This window comes from Hemicordylus capensis, chromosome 5, assembly GCF_027244095.1.
Source record: "Hemicordylus capensis ecotype Gifberg chromosome 5, rHemCap1.1.pri, whole genome shotgun sequence".
Classification (NCBI taxonomy): domain Eukaryota; kingdom Metazoa; phylum Chordata; class Lepidosauria; order Squamata; family Cordylidae; genus Hemicordylus; species Hemicordylus capensis.
Window position 1 is genome coordinate 225,644,719 of NC_069661.1, and position 23,010 is coordinate 225,667,728.

Here is a 23,010-nt window from a genome sequence, read left to right on the forward strand (position 1 = left end):
CTACCATGGTCAATGGTATCGAAAGCTGCTGAGAGGTCCAGGAGAATCAACTCTCCTGGATTCACACTCCCTCTATCTCCTGGCGTAGATCATCCACCAGGGCGACCAAGGCAGTTCCCATCCCATATCCAGGCTGGAAGTCTGACTGGAAAGGAGCTAAATAATCAGATTCATCCAGGTCTCCCACCATACTCTCCAACACTTTACATCCAAGAAGAGGAGGTTAAAAACTGGTCAAAAGTTATTTAAATAATCTGGGTCCAATGAGGGCTTTTTCTTTTCTTTTTTTAATTAGGAGGGACCTAATAGCTACCTCCTTCAGCTGAGAGGGCACCACCCCCAGCTCGAGAGAGGCATTCATCACCCCTGCCACCCATGGATCCAGTCCCTCCCTAGAAGCCTTCACCAACCATGAAGGGCAAGGGTCGAGCACACACGTGGTAGGCCTCAGCCTTCCAAGCAGCCTGTCCATCTCCTCAGGCAACACAGTCTGAAAACCCTCCAGTATAACAAGACCAGACAGTGCATTGGCAAAATGTTCTGGTGTCGCAAAAACCTTAGCATCCAAGCCAGAATGGATATGAGTGATTTTATCCACAAAATGTAACACAAATTGATCACACCGGGCTGCCCAAGGTTCTGTTTGATGGTCTGCGGGGGGGCCCACATAGGAGGCCCCGAACCACTCAAAGAAGCTCAGCTGCACGCGATGGAGATGGTGGTGGGAGAGTAGGATTTCTTTGCCGCCATCACCGCCATAGAATAGGCCCTAATATGGGCCTGTGTTATATTATTTATTTATTCATTCATTCATCACATTTGTATACAGCCAAAACTTTCATCACCTCATATATGAATATATGAGGTGAGTGCAGTAGGCATATGATGTTTTTTTAAATGCTTCAGAATCTGAGCAATGTGTGCATGCAAGCTGGTGTGTGGAAATGTCTCTGTGAGTGGGGAGAGTGTGATATTACTTAGACAGGAGTGAGAGAAAGGGCATGCCGAGAATGTTTTGTTTTCACCCTGTCTCTACAGTTCTTCTGTAGCAAAGACATGGGGTGAGGGAAGAGAAGGCAGAGAGTCCAGGGGCCCATTTTTGCTTATTATACCAGGGCCCGCTCCATCCTTGCTACAACACTGCTCAAAAGTAAACCCCACTGTGTTCAATTATGCTTACTCCCAGGTAAGTGTGAACAGAATGTCAACCTTGGTAAGTTAATATTAGCGGCAGCATGCATTACACCTGCCTACTGAAGGCTTTGAGTTTTGACATCCCCACATAATATCCAACTGTCAGCTGTCAGTGCTATAAACTTCATTTTAATTAGTGGGAACTCATTTCGCAAGCCTTACAGTGATTCTTTCCATAATCAGGTAGCATTTGAAACATTTAGTGCCTTGTTAAATCTAATGAGTGAGATTTATTATGAATCACTTCCCTTAATAGCTGGCTGCATTTCACAAAATGTTATTCATTAAGATATAAATATATAATAGGCAGCCGCTAAACCTTAATAAATATGTTTAATAGTTGGCTGGTATTTTTCCCCCTCAATGGCAGTACTTCCTCTCCATTGCCAACAGGAAATGCTACTCCTGGGGACGCCAACTGAGGAAATATGCCTGCAAATGGAGGACTGAAATGTCTGTGCTTGAAATATACCAAAAGAGATTCAGACTGCAACACTTCTAGATGCATTGAAAATACACAACCCCTCTAGCTGAGCAAAAAATTAGACTTTTGTGTTCTGGGTGCTTCCTCATCAGTTATCTTCAAAAGAGGCTGCATTCTCACAATCACCTTGGTTCCAAGGGTCACCTTGGTTGTGAGAACATAAATTTCCCAGGGAATCCTGGTCAAACTGTTGTGGCTAAACTGCATTTAACCAAGATAGATAAACAGGATCAGAATCTGGTTATCTATCCTGGTTCAATGCAATTTAACTGCAGCGGTTTGGCCAGAATTGCCCAGGAAGTCTTTGTTCTCACAACCAGTTCTACAGGACTCAGCAATCCTAGTTAATCAGGATCACCATGACAGTGAGAATGCAGCCAGAGATTATTCACATACTAATTGCAGATCCGCAGTTATCATTCCGTTGCTTGAACATTACATTACTTGTACTCAGTTATCACACAATACGTTATCAGTTTAGTGCTATATCCCAATTTAATTTGCCAACAATGCAAGCAAAGGTGGGAGGTAACAAGTATTTCATGAGCACTGTTCCCTCTAAAGGGTGCGCATGAGTGCACGCTCTCAAGTTTTTGGATGTCTGCTCAGTTCATTTTAGATCCCGCTCAGGCTGAATCAGGAAAGCCCCACTCTGAATGAAGGTGCGCACACACTGCCTTGATACTGCCATCCAGAACAAAACTCATTCCCCACAGAGATGAAAAAAATTAGAGGGACCAATGTTCATGAGTCAAGGTAGCACCTGTCACCAAACAGGCAAATTCCCCACAATACCAAACAAGGCCAAACCAACCAATAAGGCTAGTCCAGGGCTGCACAACGCTGGGCCTCCTGCAGATGTTAGACTGCAACTCCCATAATTCCTGACTCTTGGCCACCGTGGCTGGGGATGATGGGAGCTGTCATCCAAAAAACAGCTGGAAGGCCGAAGTTGTGTAGACCTGGACTTGTTTCTTCTGTGCATCAGATGAAGGCCTTGTATACCTTCTTTACAGCAAGTGCTTTTCATGAATACACTCATGGACCCAGGGGCATAATACATGGTGTCAAAGTGGTACTCAAACAATACTCTTTGGTACACAGACTTCAATGACTGGACTAACAAAGTCTTTAATGCCAGTGAATGACAAATGTAGCTTTATAAGTTAAGGAATATACAAGTTTCCCATAGCATATTAATTGTTGTTGTTGTTTCTTGTTGTTTGTTGTTATTTATTCAATTTCTATACCGCCCTTCCAAAAATGGCTCAGGGCGGTTTACACAGAGAAATAATAAATAAATAAAATGGATCCCTGTCCCCAAAGGGCTCACAATTTAAAAAGCAACATCAGATAGACACCAGCAACAGTCATTGGAGGTACTGTGCTGGGGGTGGATAGGGCCAGATACTCTCCCCTGCTAAATAAAGAGAATCACCACGTTAAAAGGTGCCTCTTTGCCAAGTTAGCAGGGAATAACCATGGATTTTCTGTAATCTGTATTTTACAATGCATACACACACACACACACACACACACTTTATTTCAGATAAAACAGAAAATACATAGTTGAAACACTGCAGAAACATAGGGAGACATCTCTTTAACTTCTGATGTGGTCCAAAATACTTGTGTGAACAAAGTGCCAGTAAATTAGCTCAGGGCTATTATGATTTCCTTGGCCTTCACACTGGCAGTATTTTGGCTATCTGAAATTCTATTCACACAAGAGAAGAACAACACTGAAAGTTTAAGGTACACCCACCCTCCACACACCCTCTCTCTTCTCCGTTTCCCTGTGTACCAAATATAAAGATTCACTAGAGCTCTCTGAAAAGAAACATAAATTTGCAAGACAAATGCACAACTTCTCCACCTTAAGGCATGCAATAAAAAGGTAGGAAATTCTTCAGGGAAATAATGGAATAGCAGGTATGAGATATAGAGAGAGTTCTCACTGTAGTACTTAAGCACACTCACCTGGGTTGGATTGTAGAGCTCTTGCAATGGGCTTCTTGACCCCTTCCGGCAGCAGATGTCCATTCCAAATGGATTCCTGCGTATTACTAATGTGAAATAAATAGAAATTAGTGGAAATGATCAAAATGGTTGTTAAAGCATAATTAAAGCAATGAAACAAGAATTTTAAGTCATCCAATGCTATTTCTTAGATATCTATTTTACCTGACAAAATAAATAGAGTGGATCTGAAGTGTTTGGGTTAAAGCCAGCCAAAACATGTTATCATAATATTGTTTCTTGTTGCTTTATCAAATTTATATAGCACCTGCTATGTGTATCTCTAGGTGTTGTACACAATTTAAAACAATTATAAAAGAGTAAAAACAATTAACCCCATTCTCAGTACATTGCACATATCACAAGTTCACACACCCCAAAATGGAAAAACAAACAAATGAGTCGATATTTTTATATATTTATTTTTATTGGTTTTTAACAGGCCTCCCTTTAACAAAGGCATTTACTAAAATGAAGCTCTCTGGGTGAAGCACAGAAAACCCAATTGGCAGCCTCCAAGATGTGATGTGAGGTGTGGCACTCCCTGAGAGCTTCTTCACTGTCCTGAAGCTAGACATGCAGCATGGCTGACCTAAGGGTGGAGTCAATGGAGCACTTTGATGAGCATATGACTAGCTGGGTGGAGGGCAGGCAGGAGAAAGAAGAGTTGCAGAGGGAAGGTGGGCTGAGGGGAGGGAAGAATTGCAAGGGGAATCCCAGAAGAGTTCCCTGCAGGATTGCGGGGCTGTGCCAGCCTATTCTTAAGGATTCCGCAAGAGTGCTGAGGATAAGCAAGGACATCTCAACTAAAGCCCTGGGTTTCTGGAGAAGAGCAAGGCTGGTGATCAAGCACTGTGGTGGTGCTGGTGGTGGAGGAGGAGGAGGCTGTCAATGATAACACGGGTGGAGACATAACTGCCCTCCCTCTAAGCTGAGGCACTAGGGACCAGAGGGGAAGACCCAGAATCTGCAGGAGGCACAGCAGAGATCCTGAAAGCAGCCTTCAATTTAAAACAAAATAGATAACTTGTAATGATTTTTTCTCATGATACGCTGTTAAATCTTCTAAGGATGGCATGAAATAGATGCTCATTTTCATTTTCAGTCATGGAAGAAGAAACCAACTGGGATTGGTGCTACAGAGGTCCCCTTCACATCCAAAATCACCCCCACCCTGCCAAGCTGCTATTAACCTTAGAAAGGAAAACTCACACGGATTGCCCAGAAATTGGGGGACTGAAGTCAGAGAATCAGCAAGGGAGCAAAGTAATAAAAACTAAATGACCTGGCGCAGAGCACCTGCGCCCCTAGTCCTCCCTGTCTTTCCTCCCTCCCTTCAGCCCCAATCTGTTCTCCCCCTCCCAGTCTGTTTTCCCTTCCCTCCCTGCCCACAGGTCTGGCCGGCTGGTCCAGCATGCTCTTTGCCTCGCCACCTGTCCCTCCCCGTCACTGCCCATGGCCAGCGGCAGCATTCCCGTGGCTATCTGGCAGCCGCTTGCAAACTCTCACAAGAGCTGCCACACATGGGATTAGCCATGGGTATGCCTTAGAGAATTAAATATATAGATAGATAGATGTTCCTCCCCTATGCCACAACTCCAATAAAAATCTCTGTGTTTCTCTCCTTAAGGTCATTCACATGACCAGGCGGGCTGGGTGGAGAGTATGAGTATGGGGAAAGCTGGTTAAACTCACCTTCCCCCCAGATGAGAGATTGCTTGTTTCTGGGAGTGCAGACCACGCTCACAGACGAGCAGTGCTGTGTGGTGCAGCGTGCAGCTCTGGGAGGCCAGAGCGACGCATCTCAGCCTCCAGATATCCCACAATGAATCGTGTGACATGAGCGATGCACGGGGGGATTTCCCCAGGAGACAGGCACTCTAGGAGCCCGTCTCTGTGCCCACTAGGGCTGCATGTCTCCGTGTGTGGAAGCAGCCCGAGCTTGGGCTGGTTGCTGGGCCCAATTCGAGGTGCTGATTTTAAACAACTGTATTAATTTATTAATTATTAATTATTATTATAGTCTTTAGGCTGCATAGACCCTCTGCTAGTTCAAAAATATTGCTAGAGAAGTATTATCCAAAGTCTGTGTGTGCAATGCGTTTATTTAAAAAATACTGATTTCTAATACACTTCAGTTTATGAACTTTTAAAAAAAAGGCTTTTCAGTTTGCCTGTTCATGGTTTTCAGTTGCTGAAGAACTAATTGCTCTGTGTGTGTGTGTGTGTGTGTGTGTGTGTGTGTGTGTGTGAGAGAGAGAGAGAGAGAGAGAGAGAGAGAGAAAGTGTGAGACAGAGATAGAGATAGAGAGAGATAGAGAGAGATGTGATCCAAAGCGAAAGCTTTAACAGGATTGCAGGGAATCCTGTAATTTTAGAAGCTTTACATAAATCCATTTCCAGTATCTTCCCAGAGCATGATGAACACCTCATATTTTTATGAATCTGCTCAATAATCCTCAGTGCATAACTCAAGAGAACACAAAGAGCACACAGCTTCTTAAGGCTCCTTCACAACATCACATCCTTTCATTCTAGATTAGTGAATCGGTCATTATTCAGTACTCAATTGCTGTGAATTTTATTAGATTAACCCAAGTCCTAGTACCAGGAAGGAGACGTGTCTATTCACTTTCTCTATATCATCCATAACTTAAAACCTCCATCATATCTCCCCTTGGTCATTTTTAAAATAAAGTAAATAGTTCTGAAATTAAAATGGCCTTCTCTGATTTTTAGCCTACTTTCCAGTAGGCTTATGAGATTACCCAGCATTTCATGTGTCCATGTGTGTCCCCCCACCCCTATCAACTTCGCAACACCTGGACCAAATTTGGTACAGTTGTGGGGACACATAGGGACACCTCAACCATGTAGTCTGTGATCATGTCATCCACCCTGATTCAAGATGGCAAACGCTTAAACTTTTCAGGCACAAGTGGGCTAACTTGTGAACCGACTAACCAGTTTGAATGAAATTTGCTACAGCTGTAGGGTCACATAAGGATGCCCCAATGGTGTAGTTTGTGATGATGTCATCCACACCAATCCAAGATGGTGGATGTGTGAACTATTGAGGCACAAGTGCACTAACTTGTGGACTGTCTAATCAATTTGAACCAAATTTGGTACAGTTGTAGTGAGTGGCACACAGGAACTTCTCAATGGTGTAGTTTGTAATGATGTCATCCTCTCTGATCCAAGATAGTGGACACATGAACATTTGAGGCACAAGAGGCCTAACTTGTGGACCTTGATTTGAACCAACTATAATAAATTTGTAGGGATAGTGAAAGGAAAGTAGGCAGATTAGTTCTTACTAGAACAACTTGTTTTAAAAATAGTATTGCCCTACATTTATGTTCCTAAAGAGCTATACCAGCCTTTCTATAGCCCTTGAGGAACAAATTATCACATACTTCTTAAACAAATTGGGGTAATATTTAAAGCTTATCAGATTATAATTATATGAAAACTGCAAAAAATAAATGCTGCAGAAAGTGAGACAGAATGTAGAGTTTGTTTGTCTTGACACATAAATAAAACTTCTCCCTCCCAATCTAAAATTAAAACCTAAAAAAGATAATTATCTACTGAAGGAACATGCTGCTTTCCCCTCTGAGCACAGAAAGGCTTGGTTGTATCTTGAGTGGATCTAGTAAACAAGCACACTAAATGTTTTGATTTCCCTTCACAATTTAACTATTGGATATGACCGTAGGCTGTAATTTTAATTAACTTCTGAGGAATTTTTAGTCAAACAGCTCAATGGAGCAATTGCTTACATTCTGAATGTTAAATACATTAAACTTTAGCATGTGCATATACAACACTTAGAATGAAAAATATTTTCCACTGAAGGTCCACATTGCATCTTCATTCTGAACCACTGGTTACGATAGACAGAGAGATTCAGTTCAAGCAGGTGATCATCTTGGAGTTCAGAGATTTTTCTTCTCATGATTTCTTCATTAAGAGGATCAACTGACCTGGCCATGAACTGGGCTATAGAATACATAGATACGAATGGGCTATAGAATGAGAAATGAGAACCTGAACAAGGGGAGAACCTGGGAGATCAAGAGAAAAAATGCTAACATTAAGATGGTTCAGATGTACCATAATTAGTGCTCCATGAACAAGCAGTGAGCAGCATTGAGCTTATATGCACGCCTGCAGGCTCCCTGCTCCCTCTTATATGCTGCAATGAGCTCCTTCTCGTCAAATTAACAAAATATTACTTGTCCATTTGGATGAAATGGCAAAATGTGGTTTCCACTTGCCTTGCAAATCAGGATCAAATTTTGGTTCCCAATCCTGGTTTGCAGGGTAAGCTCAAACCATAGTTTACCAGTTCCACTGAAACAGCAAACTATGGTTTGCTTCCAAGCAGAATCACAATGTGGGAAATTGCCATGCATGAGGAGAAATCAGAGGGATCTTGTAGAAAGTACCATTTGCTGAGGGGAGGAGTCACTGCCAAGAGGCTCAGTGGAGGCTTCTACTCCTCAGCAGAAGGAATATAGAAGTTCCTCCTTTTCCCACCACCCTGCATCCTGTCACCTCCCATTCACCAAGGAAGTGGGAAGGGGAAACTGCAAGCTCACCACCATGGTTCCCTCCCTCTGTTCCAATTCAGGTGAGCTGTAGAAGAGTAGATACAGTGCAGCACCAGGGAGTGGGGCACTGCAGGGCTTTGCCCCCAGAGTTGGGAGAGAACCATTTTGTGTTTTACTTCAGGCAGCAAAGTGTTAGAAAGTTCAATAACCCCTTTCCCAAAACCCAGTATCTTTTTGCATTTTAGTGTGTATGGCTTATCCACATTGCAACCTACACCCTGAATAAAGAACAGTTCTATGTAAATTCATAATCTTTTATTTTCTTGTAATGCATAGCTCCCTTAAATAAATCATAAAGTTCCCTTCCCCCATTTAAGCCACCTGGCATGCTCACAGACGTAGCAGCTAAAGGGAGGAAATAACCTGGGTGGTTCTGATCTTGAAAAATGCACCAAAAGGCAGACGTGGGTGGGTCACATGAGGGAGAAATCAGGAGGAGCTGGTGTCTTCTAGGAATGGCTGTGCTCTGTATTTATTTTTTTTAAAACTAGAAATATATTCTAAAAAGAAGCTTTCAGGTGGAAATTTCACAAATTAAAAAAGCCTGTTTTTGAGGACACCCTTAGATCAGGGTTTCTCAACGTGTGGGTCCCCAGATGTTATTGGACTTCAACTCCCATAATCCTCAGCCTCAGTGGCCTTTGGTTGGGAATTATGGGAGCCGAAGTCCAATTACATCTGGGGACCCACACGTTGAGAATCCCTGCCTTAGATGGAAAGAATCAGTCCTTGGGGGATGGGGTATTGCAATCAGTGGCTCCACTCAAGTGATGCCATTTCCCCTGGAATTCTGGGCAGCATTCCAGGGCCATGCAGGCCTTGGGGCCCCCAAATGATGCTGCTTGTGCCACCGTTGGGCCCGGCTGTGCCATGCCAAGTGCATGGCAGTAGAGCGCACCAGCATGGCAGCCGGGCAGTGAGGGCAGCAGCTGAGTGTGATGCAGCCTGCCTCAGAGTTGGCTCCATGCGTGTGGTGGCGGTGGGGCCCAGCCAGCCAGACATCAGACAGGCAAGAACTTGGGCCTGCTGCCGAGCACTGCAGACAGCAGCTTCCACCCGGCTGGCCATTCCAGGAAGGGCCTACACCGTAAGCACAAGCACACATGACCGGGAAGCAAGGTGCACTGCCCAGGAAGGTTTGAAATTTAAAATGGAGGCTCAATGGGTGGAGCTGGCAGCCAGGAGTGGTGAAGGCAGGTGGCTGAAACTAAGGTGGACCTCTGGGAGAGGGAATGGCAGAGCAGGAGCCCGAGTCGGCAGTGCCACCACTGTGGGTAGGGGAGGAAGGGGAGGAGGAGGCAGTGGCAGTGACTGCAGTAATAATGGCCCCAGAGTCTGCTGAGGAAGTGTGTGAGACCAGACTGCCGTGATGGATGTGTCCGTGTGTTTTAAGCCAGGAGAAGCCTGGTCGGGCAGGTTTTGGTTTGGTTTGGGACTGGAAAACAGGAGCAGAGACAGCGCTGTCTTCTCCCTCCCCAATACGTGTAGGATACACAAATAATAAAACTCATCTGAAAGTGTCTGCAGATCGCAAAAAGGAATTATGTGAAAATGCCAGAAATCCTCATTCCCCGCCAATGCTGGCTTGGCTTTGTTACTGGAAAGGGAGGAGAAGTGTTGGGGTAATTGAGGCCATCACCCCTGCCTGCAAGTGAAGCAGGCAGCTTCAATCCATTCCCTGTCAAAGGGGATGGCTATATTTGCATGTCAGCCCTCCCCTGCAAACCTCTACTTTCAGTTTCTTGTGTGTATGTATTGTCTCCCTTCCTGGATAAGACTTGCATATCTATCACTGGTAGAGCATCAGTTAAACTTTCTGTTATCAGAGTGTATTCCTTTGTGGCTGTGAAAGATAGGGCTCTCCCCCTCCTTTTTTGTTTGTTTAGGTGAGCGGGGGGGGGGCACACCCCTACCTCTATGGCTTACAAATATTTTCCACACCCAAGAACAGATGTAGATGACTGCCCCTTGCACATGATTGTATTTTCAGGGAGGCGTGTGTAAATGTGTCCTGACATTTCCCCTTTGCTACTGGACATAGGTTCTGTACCATGATGGTGAAGCAATTGCTCTGTCAGCTTTTTGTTTTGGTCATGAGACTTGAATGGGAATTTCCACTTCTTCTAGTATAAGGAGTTACTGTCTGAAGTTTCTGAAGGGGAGACTTGTCTCTTGTTTAGTTGTTGCTCTTTTTATGTCCTGAATTTTTTGTGTTGTGTTGTATTATATCCAAGTAGTATTTTGTTGTTTGGGTGTTTGTACCAGTGGGGATCCTGTAGCGAGTGTAAGGGAGGAGTCAGAAAGGAAAGGGGAGGAAAAAGAGGAAGGAGAAAATGGAGTTATTGCTGAATAAACCATTAGTTAAATCTACACATTTAACAAATCTGCACTTTGCGTGTATGAGGGAAGCAGCTAGAAAACACCTTGTAAAAGTACTTGTTAATTAGATGTGCTGTTCGGGCTCTCAAGAACCCACAAGGGCGTAACTATAATAGGGCAAGGAGAGACAGTTGTCTGGGGGCCCACTGCCTTGGCCCCCCCCCCACAGGCAAGTCACATGACTGACTCCCCCAGCTGCGCACCCACCCGGGCTTCCTTCAGTTATATTCATTCTCCGAAACTGATGTGAGTGTTAAGACCTGGAGCTACCAGAACAACATGTCTTTCTCTAGTACCATTAAATGACTTGCATCGTCCACAATTTACAAAACCTTTTAAAAAATAATTTAGGATGATGTTCTATTGTGGCACATAGGTGTTGAGTGTGTGTGTGTATAAAATAAATAAATAAATTTTACTATGCTTTTTGTTACCACTTTTCAACCTCATTTAAGATTTCTTTACTTCATGAGCTGAGCTTCAGTGGGGGGGGGGGCATTTTAAATTCTTGTCTCTGGGCCCACTCCAACCTTGCTATGCCCCTGAATGTGCTATGCCCCTGAATGCCCCTGAATGTGTACACCCAGGGGGATGGTGCTTATCTTGCTGGAGGATGTGGGGCAAGGCCGTTAGGTCCAGGCTTCAAAATTACCTAGCTGCACCTCTGCTCCACCCTGCATACTAAATTGAAGAGAAGAGCATAACCAAAAAGATTTGGAAACATCAGGGTTCCCTCATTCCTCCCTTGATTCAGTCACTGAGTTATTCTACACAGGTTTTGTTTTTTAGCAGATATATTTGCTTTAATTATTTGAGATGGTGCTTTCAGGTTTTTAATTTAGAAAGGTGACTAATAAACTTTATAAATAAATTATAAAAATATAAAAATATCAACTCTATAAATGAGTTCAGTTTATTTTCTTCCCATCCAAAAAACAAACACACACCCAAACAAACAAGGCAAGGCAACACTGGAGAGTGCAGGGGAACTTTAACTCTTTCACTACAGCCAAAGTAGTGAGCCGCCCAGAGAACAACTTGGTTATGGGGCAGCTAACAAAGTTGTTGTTGATGATGATGATGATTTATAATTAGTCACTAGATTTTGATAAATTAACACAAAAGTTTGGTGCCACAATGGTTTCCCTGAGCAAGGACATTGATTCTGCTCCTTGTTATTCTACGAAGTATTACTCTCTGGCCCTAGCTCCACAGTTAATGGCCACAAACCTTCTGATGGCCATTTCTTATTCACGGCAAGAGAGCCTGTGACAGTACAGAAACACTTTCACAATAAGCAAATACAGCTGCTACAGTGTTATTTGCACATCAGGCAAGGCTGCCTGCTTAGAGACCAAAAAACTTGCTCCTTAGCAACAGCAACACTCAAGTAAGACATGCTACCCTGACCAGCGTCTGAATTTTATATAGCACAGCATTGTTTAAACTTGCTTATTTTTTTTTCTAACAGAGGGGTTTAAATTTAGAATTTTTTCTGACAAAGGGTTTTTAATTTGGCACATGCATGTAACCACAGCATGGCAGCTTCCGGCAGAGCCTCTTGTTCCCATCACCTGCTTCAAGATAGGTTTCTGTTTAGTGGTGGCAGACATGCTCTCGTCTGCTTCCTCATTGGCTAGGACTGCTATTCTTAGTTACATATCTACAGCCAGCAACTCTTGATGCCTACGGTGCTGCCACCTTCCCTTCCTCTGCTCAGCACTCCACGACTCAAATGCCACCTCGCCTGGACATTCACCCGGTTGGGGATTTCCATTCCCTGCCAGATGAATGACCAGCCTGGATGGCTAAACTACAGCCTGGGCGGGGCCAGAAAGCAACTGAGAGAGCAACTGCTGGTACCCAAGCAGCTGGGCTTATATTCCACTCCTCCAGCTTGTTAGTACAAGCCAATACTGGAAGGTAATAAAGCAGAAGGAGCAGTGTGGAGGAGCGGAGAGTGGTGTGCACTAGCGTGTAGCCCACACTTCTCCACATTTATTACCCTCCATTCCTCTCTTCCTTTTTTAAATTCACAGAGTGCAGAAGGAAGTAGAAGAGGAGGAAAAGGTGCATTGGAGGCATGGCCAGCCAGTAGATTTCAATTTAATGTTCAGTCCTATGGTCTATAGTAGGGATTCTCAATGTGTGGGTCCCCAGATGTAATTGGACTTCAACTCCCATAATTCCCAACCAAAGGCCACTGGGGCTGAGGATTATGGGAGTTGAAGTCCAATAACATCTGGGGACCCAACGTTGAGAAACCCTGGTCTATAGGCTCAGTTCAAACACCGTGGCAATTACGGTTCAGGAAGCTTAATCATGGTTTGGTGTGATGCCTAAATGGACCAGTTTGCAACTGGTTGGCAAACTGGAAACCAGAGTTTGAAGCAGGTATGCAAATCATGGCTTGTGCTCATTATGGTTTAGTGCAATGCCCCCAATTGACAGGCTGGCCATGGCTCCGCTTGCAGAAGCTGCTGCATTACAGATGGCTCCCAGGTAGGTTGGTAGGTCTCCTTAATCTGGATTTATACACTAAAATCCAGTGTATAAATCCAGAACACTCAACTATAGAAACAGATTACACTCCTGCTGGTACTGCCCTACACGCAGACTAATGAAGCATGGTGTACCAAATGCACAGCACATGGTTCAGGGGAGGGGCAGTTTTCATCTATCTCCTCTTTGTCAATCTTTATGGGAAATTGACAAAAATTGCCTTTCCCCTGAGGCATTACTACAACTGCTACTATTACAAATATTTATATACCACTTTTCAACAAAAGCTCCCAAAGCGGTTTAAAGTAAAGGTAAAGTTGTGCCATCAAGTCGGTGCCAACTCTGGTGACCATAGAGCCATGTGGTTTTCTTTGGTAGAATACAGGAGGGGTTTACCGTTGCCATCATGAATGATGCCTTTCAGCATTGTTTACATACATATATCTTCTATACATATAATTCTCTAAGGCATACCCATGACTAATCCTGTGCGTGGCAACTCTCATGAGGGTTCGCGAGCAGAAGCACCTGATTGGGCAGTGGGGATTCCATATGCAGATAGGGAGGAGGAGCCCGTGAGAACAGAAGACCATGGTGATTGGGCAGTGGGGATTCCATATGCAGATGTGGGGAGGAGCCTGTGATGGTTAAGGTCAGTTGAAATGCAACTGTTACTTGTTGGAAAATGTTCTTGATTGTAGAGGAGAGAAATAAAAGGATAGTGGGCAGGAGTCTGCGAAGAGAAGGATCGTGAGGTGGGGTGGGGAGCAGGGGAAGGAAGAGAGGGGAAGAGCGAGTGGAGGAGAGAGAAAGGAAAAAAAAGACGGGAGGGAAAGAGAAAAAGAAGAAAGGGTGAGTCTGTCAGAGGCCTGAGGGGAATGAGTAGCCATGGCAGCAGTGGCAGCAAGGAAGGGCCCGGTCAACCGCTGCTGCTGCTCCTGTGGGGAGGGGCAGGAGCGGGGCTCAGGTGAGGGTGGGGAGATCTCTGGAGATAGGCGGCTGCAGCTTGGCCAATAGACGCCAGAAATGCTGCAGCCATGACCAAGAGGAGTGAGGGGGATGGAAGCAATGGGATGGAGGAGGAGCAGGAGTGTAGCTCAGGTGAGGGTGGAGAGATCTCTGAGGTGAGGGCCGCTGTGGCAGGGGGTGAGGAGAGCAATCAGGCACTAGCACGCAGATGCTCTGCGTGGGTTAAGCTAGTAATGAATGGATGAATATGGTTCCTACCCTGTCCCCAAAAGGCTCACAAGACAGGCACCAGCAACAGCCACTGGAGGGATGCCATGTGGGATAGGGCCAATTGCTCTCCTCCTGCTAAATAAAGAGAATCGCCGCTATAAAAAGGTGCCTCTCTGCTCAGTTAGCAGGGAATAACCAGCATTTTATTAGTCTGCATGCCAGCCACTACATATTAACTTCTGTTAACACAAAACACGACATTTCAGGCTGCATTATATCCAATTCATTGCATTTATTTACCTAGATTGGGAATACCAGGTCTACCTAGGGATTTGAACACAAATAAAAACACCGTAGCCATATGACCTTAGCTCCTGCCGGTCAGTCTCAATTTATCTAGAATCTTAGCCTGGCATATTAAATTGCTAGAATTATTTCAGTTCATGCGACCCATTTCTACTGGCAGCAAGAGAAGAATAAGGTCCCTTATCTTAAAATGGGAAGTCCCCACCTTATTCTAAAGCTCACCACTCATTTACCCTAAAGAGAATCTTAGGAAACTTAATGAGATTATTCCAGAGCAACTAAGATGTGGCTTATAACTTCTGAAATGCATTTCTATATGCATAAAAGTAACAATATGTGGAAAGATTCTGGCAGAATATCACTGTATTCATTTAGCAGATGAAACGTACAGTATACTCAACAATTCAATAAACACCAGAAAAATACAATTAGAGTGAATGCTTAAAGACTCCCAGAAAAACTGATTGCACAGTTTAAGGCAAGTTAAATGACTATACGATATCAGGCTCATAGACAGAAGAGGGGTGGGTTATATTATATCGAACACCACAGAAGTGTCCAAAATAATTTATCCCTCAGTCGGTTTTCTTCCAGGATGAATGGAAAATGCTTGTTTCTCAATCAGCATTTTAAAAATTATCAAATACTTGTTGCATGCACAATAATATTGTATTTGCTTTGATCATTAGTCTATATGTGAACTTCATCACGAATTCTTGTATCTCCACTTTAAACTGGCCACCAACCGGGCCAAAATTGCACAGGAGAGACTTTTAACAAGGCTAGCTGCCTGTGCAAAGTAAAAGCCATGGCAATATAAGAACTGCCTTATATCAAGTCAGACCCTTGGTCCATCTAGCTCAATATTGTCTAAACTGACTGGCAGTGACTTTTCAGGGTGTTACAGAGGGGTCTTTGCCAGTCCTGCCTGGCAAATCCAGGGACTGGATTCTGCACACAAAACAAATCCTCTGCCACTGAACTATGGCCCCATTCACTAAGAGTCCTCTCAGTTTGTTTGCTGTGCATGCCCCTCTCTATGCCTCTTGCCCGCCACATCCCCACTGCCATTCACCTGTCATATCCATCAGCCTTCCCCATCACCCCATTCCCTTCCAACCTATGTGAACAGCTCGGCCAGACTACTAAAGGAGGAAGAAATATCACACTCCCAGAGAAGGTCATTTCCAAATATCAGGGACCTAGGGTTAACAAAGAGCAACGTTCCACCTTGTGAAATGTCAGAGGGAATGGTAACTATAAGCAATGAGTTTGTCAGACGTCTTTAGCAGATCACACAATAGGATACCCTGAAAAGAACCCTGAAAAAGTAAAGAATTGTGGTTTCCACCAGCACGAATACAGAAACAATTGTCTGACCTTTAAAATGCCAGGTTCTTACATTCCTCTTGTGTTTCCATTGAAATAACAAAAGAGCACATGTTCACATTTCCTAGAATCAAGGGGACACAACAATAACCACTAACTACAGACTTTTTACTCTCCTTGGTAATGTTTCATTTACATTGCTTATAAAGGTATAGTGTGCCATCGCGTTGATGTCAACTCCTGGCAACCACAGAGCCCTGTATTCTTTAGTAGAATACAGGAGGAGTTTACCATTGCGATCTCCGGGGCATTATGAAATGATGCCTTTCAGCATCTTCCTATATCGCTGCTGCCCGATATAGGTGTTTCACCAGCGAGGATTTGAACCGGCAGCCTTTGGCTTGCTAGTCAAGTCATTTCCCAGCTGTGCCATTATACTGTCCTAATTATTCACTGTTTGTATCATAAATGTTGATACACTGGCTGCATACATTTCTCAAGATAAATATGTACAGTTGTACATATTTTTATTTGTTTGTTTGTTTATTTAATTTCTCAGATTTGTACATCTCACCAAATTTCTGTCTCTGGGCAGTTAACAATAACATAAAAACAAGTTTAAAACATACACAAAAACTTAAAACAATTTAAATAATTTAAAATCAAACACAGATTAAAATCTAAAAAAATTAAAAAGCTGAAAAAGCTTGGGTGAGGAGGTGGGTTTTCAAATGCTTTTTAAAAATTGTCAGAGATGGGGAGGATCGTATCTCAGTAGGGAGCGCATTCCACAGTCTCAGGGCAGCAACTGAGAAGGCCCGTCCCCATGTGGCCACCAGCTGAGCTTCCCCCACCCTTGGGGAAGGGTGACCCCATCTAGAACAGGTAGATCAAAATCATCTCTGGAGTTCTGACCCCGCACAATAAGTACCTCCGTCTTATCTGGATTCAGTCTCCATTTATTCTTCCTCATCCAGCCCATTACTGCTTCCAGGCAGGCATTTAGGGAGGGTATGCCATCTCCTGATGACGTTGACATGGAGTAGTAGGGTGTCATCAGGATACTGATAACATCCAGCACCAAATCCCCTGATGATCTCTCCCAACAGTTTAATGTAGATGTTAAAAAGCATTGGAGAGAGTATGGAGCCCTGGGGGACGCCATACATAAGCTCAGATTTTGAAGAGCAACAGTCTCCAATTGACACCATCTGGAATCTGTTCAAGAGGTAGGAGTGGAACCACAGCAAAACAGTGCCTCCCACCCCCAGCACTCTCAGACGTTCCAGAAGGTTGATAGTATCAAAAGCCACCAAGAGATCCAAAAGGACCAACAGTGTCACACTTCCTCCATCAATTCCCAATTGGAGATCATCCATCTGGCTGACCAAGGCAGTCTCCACCCCAAAGCCTGCCCGAAAGCCAGACTGAATTGGGTCTAGATAATGAGTTTCCTCCAAGACCGTCTGGAGCTTGTATGCTGGTAACCTCCAGACTTGACTACTGTAATACACTCTATGTGGGACTGTCTTTATATGTAGTCTGGAAACTGCAGTCGGTACAAAATGTGACAGTCTTCTGTATCAGGTTGGTCTCTTGTTCATCTCAAAGAGATCATATTACTCCTATATTAAAAGAACTACATTAGCTACAAATAGGTTTGTGGACAAGAACATCTTCTTCACTATGAGCCCCATCGCCCATTGAGATCATCTGGAGAGGTTCGTCTGCAGTTGCCACCAGCTCGTCTGGTGGCCGCACAGGGATGGGCCTTCTCTGTTGCCTCCCTGAGACTCTGGAATGTGTTCCCTGCTGAAATAAGAGCCACCTATCTCTGACAAATTTAGAATGTCTCTAAAGACACAATTACTCACCCGAGCTCTTAAACTAGACTTTTCATTTTAAATTGTTTTAAGGAAAGCTGGTCTTGTACCTTACTTTCTGTACCGCTATAGTGCTTTTGCTATAGGAAACTGCAGCTGCACTTCTGTGCAGTGCAGAAGCAAACAATACTTCTGCACTGCAGCACCATCACTTTGATGGCCAGCAGTGGTACTGCAGCTGTCATTTCAGCATAGATCAGGTGACACAAGGGGCCAATAATGTTCCACCTGGCAATATAAATACGTTGATTCGGGCCTAGTCCCTCAGTCTGAGCAATTCATCAGCACAGGCTGAGTTCTCTTGGACTGCCACTCCCCACTCAGTCACCTGTTTGCCTTCAGGCCACCAGCCCCAACACACAGCTTTCATAAACAAAGCAACTTTATCTTCCCACATGATTCATTTTGTCATAGCATTTTGTGGCTGGCCATGCTTTGAGGTCTGTTACATTCAGTCTAAAACTTCAGTCTCTTATTTATCCTCTGTCTGGAAACTATGTGGAATGGAATTTATTATTAAATATCTGTCTAGTGGGTTGCATTTTGTTTTCATTTAATCAGTCCTACCCTTGCTTCTGAAAGATCAAGAATCTTAGCTACCAGAAAATTAAAATGCAGCATGCTGCTTATTCCTCTTTTCATACAGGCGATCTATCTCATTGGCTTTGCTTTTTGGTAGTTATGCTGCCGAAACCTGCATTGGCGATTTTGTTGTACAAACCTACACCGCTCTTAAACCTCATTTATATAAAGAGACCTGAACCCAATGTACTGGAATTCTTACCATTTTCATTAAAGTTATTTAGATGGCTTGAATGACCAAGCAGAGAAAACTCTGGCAGGTTCCATGATATTGGCAATGCTCAGATGTTACCTATTTTAACTCTTCAGTTACACAATGACAAGGAATGTCCTTCTAGACTGTCAAATCTAAATAATATTAACATCTTAAAAACAAAGTAGCCACCTTGTGCTTAATGTAACACTCAATGTAAAACATTAAAAAGTCTAACCTTTTATTTCCCCCAAACAAATGACTACTGTCCCATTAGCCTGAGAGCCTATGTTTTTAAAACTGTGCCAAGCTAACCATTAAATTAAAAGAATTTGAGTCTAAATGGAGGCTAAAACCAATCACACTTTATCTTTACTACTGGGAAAGCTGGTCTCATGGTAGCAAGCATGATTTGTCAGCTTAGCTAAGCAGGGTCTACCCTGGTCGCATATGAAAGGGAGACTAGATGTGTGAGCACTGTAAGATATTCCCTTCAGGGGATGGAACCACTCTGGAAGAGCAGAATGTTCCAAGTTCAGTCCCTGGCAACTCCAAGACAGGGCTGAGACAGATTCCTGCCTGCAACCTTGGAGAAGCTGCTGCCAGTCTGTGAAGACAATACTGAGCTAGATAGACCAATGGTCAGACTCAGTATATGGTAGCTTCCTGTCTACCTGTGTTTTAAGGATGGGGAAGGAAATGTAACATTGTGCAATTGAATTGGTAATGGCTATAACTTCCCTGGTTGCAATTAAAGGCCTTGGAAAGGATATTTAGATGCCGTGATGTGTCTATACCTACAGAGATTAGAATGGTTCGGACAATGGTTTTCCCCATGATATTCTATGGGTGCAAAAGCTGGACTTGGGTTTCCAGTAGAGTTTAAGCAGGATAGAAAAAAGTATTGACGCTTTTGAACTTTGGTGCTGGAGAAAACTTTTGAGGGTACCATGGACAGCCAGGAAAACAAACCAATGGATCATAGAACAAATCAGTCCAGAATTTTCACTCGAGACACAAATGACCAGGCTTGAACTATCATAATTTGGACACATTATGTGAAGATCCAGCTTCCTTGAGAAATCCATAATGCTGGGAAAAGTTGAAGGAAAGAGAAGAGGATGACCAGCAGCAAGGTGGATGGGCTCAATTACGACAGTAACGAATGCACCCCTGAGAGACCTTAAAGGCCAAGTTGAAGACAGATAATCCTGGAGAGAATCTACCTATGTGGTCACTAAGAGTCGACACCGACTTGACAGCACCTAATCAATCAGCTTTCCAAGGTATACTTCAGCAAAGTGCATATGCAAAGAACAGAATCAATGGAAAGCCTGAAAAACAGGAGAAATTTCAGCCAATTTTCCTTTAAAGTTGTTAAAGTTGTGACCTCAAATTGGTGTAGACTCCTGGCAACCACAGAGCCATGTGGTTTTCTTTAGTAGAATACAGCCGGGGTTTACCATTACCATCTCCCATGCAGTATGAAAGGATGCCTTTCAGCACCTTCCTATATTGCTGCTGCCCAATATAGGTGTTTCCCATAGTCTGGGAAACATACCAGCAGGGATTTTAACCAGCAACCTCTTGCTCCCTAGGCAAGTTACTTCCCCACTGTGCCATTAGGTGGCCAGTTTTCCTTTCCTTTACTGAAGGTGAAACAAAAATATCACAGTTCTTTCCAAATCTTCACAAGGTAAGTTTGCCTATCACTACTTTTTAGAGAAAACAGACTTTTTGGGTGATATATTTTAATGCCATTGCATCCAAACAACTCAAAAAATATGCATATTCATTATTCCATTGCCCTTTAAAAGACTTAGATTACATAATTTGGCCCTTCTGTGTCTCAGCAAACTGGACTGGGCATGTTGGAAGACAAGCTGTGTGCTTTACAGGCCAAACCAGATGAACAATTTTAGTACTGCAGCTTACAGTAACACCACAGACAAATCAACTACTGGCATGATTCTCAGCTTCCAAGTTCAACAGAAAGACAAAAGACAAATCCTAAACAAAATTAGATGGACTAAAGTTGAATTTTTATTGTTCAGAGGATAACAACTCAGGAAAATTTAAACATAGCCTGAGATCCTGGTTTAGTTCACAGTTAACGCCAAACTATGGTTGGTGCTACAGGAACGAGCCTTGTGCTTATGTGCTGTCTCTTCTGCTTTGCATATTCTGCTTAAAATAGTTACTTGCTGGTTTGCAGCAAACCAAAGACTGCAATTGTATTCCAACAAACTCTGGCTTCCACTTGCCCTGCAAAACTAGATTGCATACCAGGATCAAACCCTTTATAGTCCTGGATTGCAGGGTTGCAAGCACTGGACAATAGTTTAGATGTCAAGGCAAACTATGGTTTGCTGCAAGCCAGGAAGGATCAAACTGAACTGGAGCGTGCAAGAGGAGGAGGAAAGCCATAATCCTAAAACTCTTAATTATGGTCTGGCATTATACGGAAAAAGGAGACACCGTGTTTTGGAGCATGTAAGGAAACAGAAGAAACAGGAAATGATGATGCTGTACATGTAGGTTGGCCCCTGCATCTCTTTAGAGCAGGGGTGCCCAGTCTTGGGTTTCTAGACATTTTTGGACTACAACTCTTCCCTTCCCCTGCCACAATGACCAAAGATTGTTATGGGAATTGTAGTCTACCATGTGGGGGACTAGGGTTCTGAACCCCTGCTCTAGAGTGCAAGGTTACTAAATAAATGCAGATGTTATTTTTCACCAGCATCTGTCAGCTGTACACAATAACCAACATTCAGATCCTAAATATTAACAGCAGAATATCTGCCAATAATGATGGGATTAACAACATTTTAGAATCTGCCTAGCATAATGCTGTGGAAGGCCGGTGGATGTGATGTGGAAGTACTTCCTGTCAGAAACCCTCAAGACTGGACTTAACAGCTTTGGGGAAAGCTATGAATAGATTTACACAGTGTATTATTAACTCATCATGAATTTAGAATGAAGTGCAGGTTAGTACTCTTGTTATATGGACATACACTCCTCCACAAACACACAGATCATAATTTCTGAAGGGTAGATACATAGTGCAGTATACCTTTGTGCAGTATAGGAACATAGGAAGCTGCCATATACTGAGTCAGACCATAGGTCCATCTAGCTCAGTATTGTCTACCCAGACTGGCAGTGGCTTCTCCAAGGTTGCAGGCAGGAATCTCTCTCAGCCCTATCTTGGAGATGCCAGGGAGGGAACTTAGAACCTTCTGCAAAGCCAAGAAGTACTTTTATTATTATTATTTACATTTTGTATCCCGCTCTTCCTCCAAGTAGCCCAGAGCGGTGCACTACATACTTAAGTTACTCCCCACAACAACCCTGTGAAGTAGGTTAGGCTGAGAGAGAAATGATTGCCCAGAGTCACCCAGCAAGGGGTCTCCCCGGTCCTAGTCTAGACCTCTAACCACTACACCACGCTGGCTTTTTAAAAACTGAGAGAATGCTTCATAGATCATCCATAGATATGAAGCAAAGGTCATACAAAAAAGACTTATTTCTTCCACTGTATGTTTGCTGAAATTTTATATTAATCAAAACACACTGTCAAGATAAACTGGGACTCAAACTGGAAGCCTCCTGGCCTACACACTAGTGACCTTTGTGGTTAACTACTTGGAGCTACAGGGTTGAGGAGGGAAAGTGTTCAGTCCAGGGGTGCTGGAACCCACAGTAGGCAGAAAGTCCAGCAAATGGTCTGGGCCAAACAATGAAAACTGGAAGACAAGAGGAAAACAAATTCCTATCCAGGATCAAGACTCTGGGCAGCAAGAACAATGGCTGGTGCAAAACACAGGCAGGCAGAAGGCAGTTCAGGGTCTGGAAATAGGATGATCAGATATAGGGCTTTCAGGACCCTGGACAGGTCACTGGGACCTGGGAAACATGTTCCATCGAAAGCCCCCTTCAAACTTTAGGATATCTGTTGAAAACCAATGTGTCCGCTAGACATGACTCGTGAGCCAACACACTCACTAGCGAATCCCTCAATGATCTCTGCATTTGGTGCTTGTCTGCAGAACTAGTGATGAATGTTGGGTCAGCCCCTGCATGATGTGACTAACCCATGCCTCATGCAGTGGTCTGGCAGTGAGAATAACCTCTCCCTGACCAGGATCCCTGTTGAAGTGTCTGACCATATTTAATGTGTGTACCTAAATTTGGGGACCCGGGATAGACTGGGACTTCTGTTGGTGTACTGATCACTCTGCTACCCAATGGAGTCTCTAACGGTTCCATGAGTGGGGACTCCTGTGATTTCCCCATTGTCATGGACAGACCACCATTTGGTTAAGGTTGGACTCACAG

At 43.7% G+C, this 23,010-nt stretch overlaps 1 protein-coding gene across 5 annotated transcripts in view; it reads right to left on the minus strand.

The window, feature by feature from the left end:
* CHST11 (carbohydrate sulfotransferase 11) overlaps positions 1–23,010 on the minus strand; it is a 321,489-nt gene that overhangs the window by 178,927 nt on the left and 119,552 nt on the right. For all 5 annotated transcript variants that reach the window (XM_053255497.1, XM_053255496.1, XM_053255498.1 and 2 more), the window contains exon 2: positions 3,659–3,744. In XM_053255497.1, the coding sequence (XP_053111472.1) occupies positions 3,659–3,744 (86 nt within the window). The remainder of the gene's footprint in view (positions 1–3,658; positions 3,745–23,010) is intronic.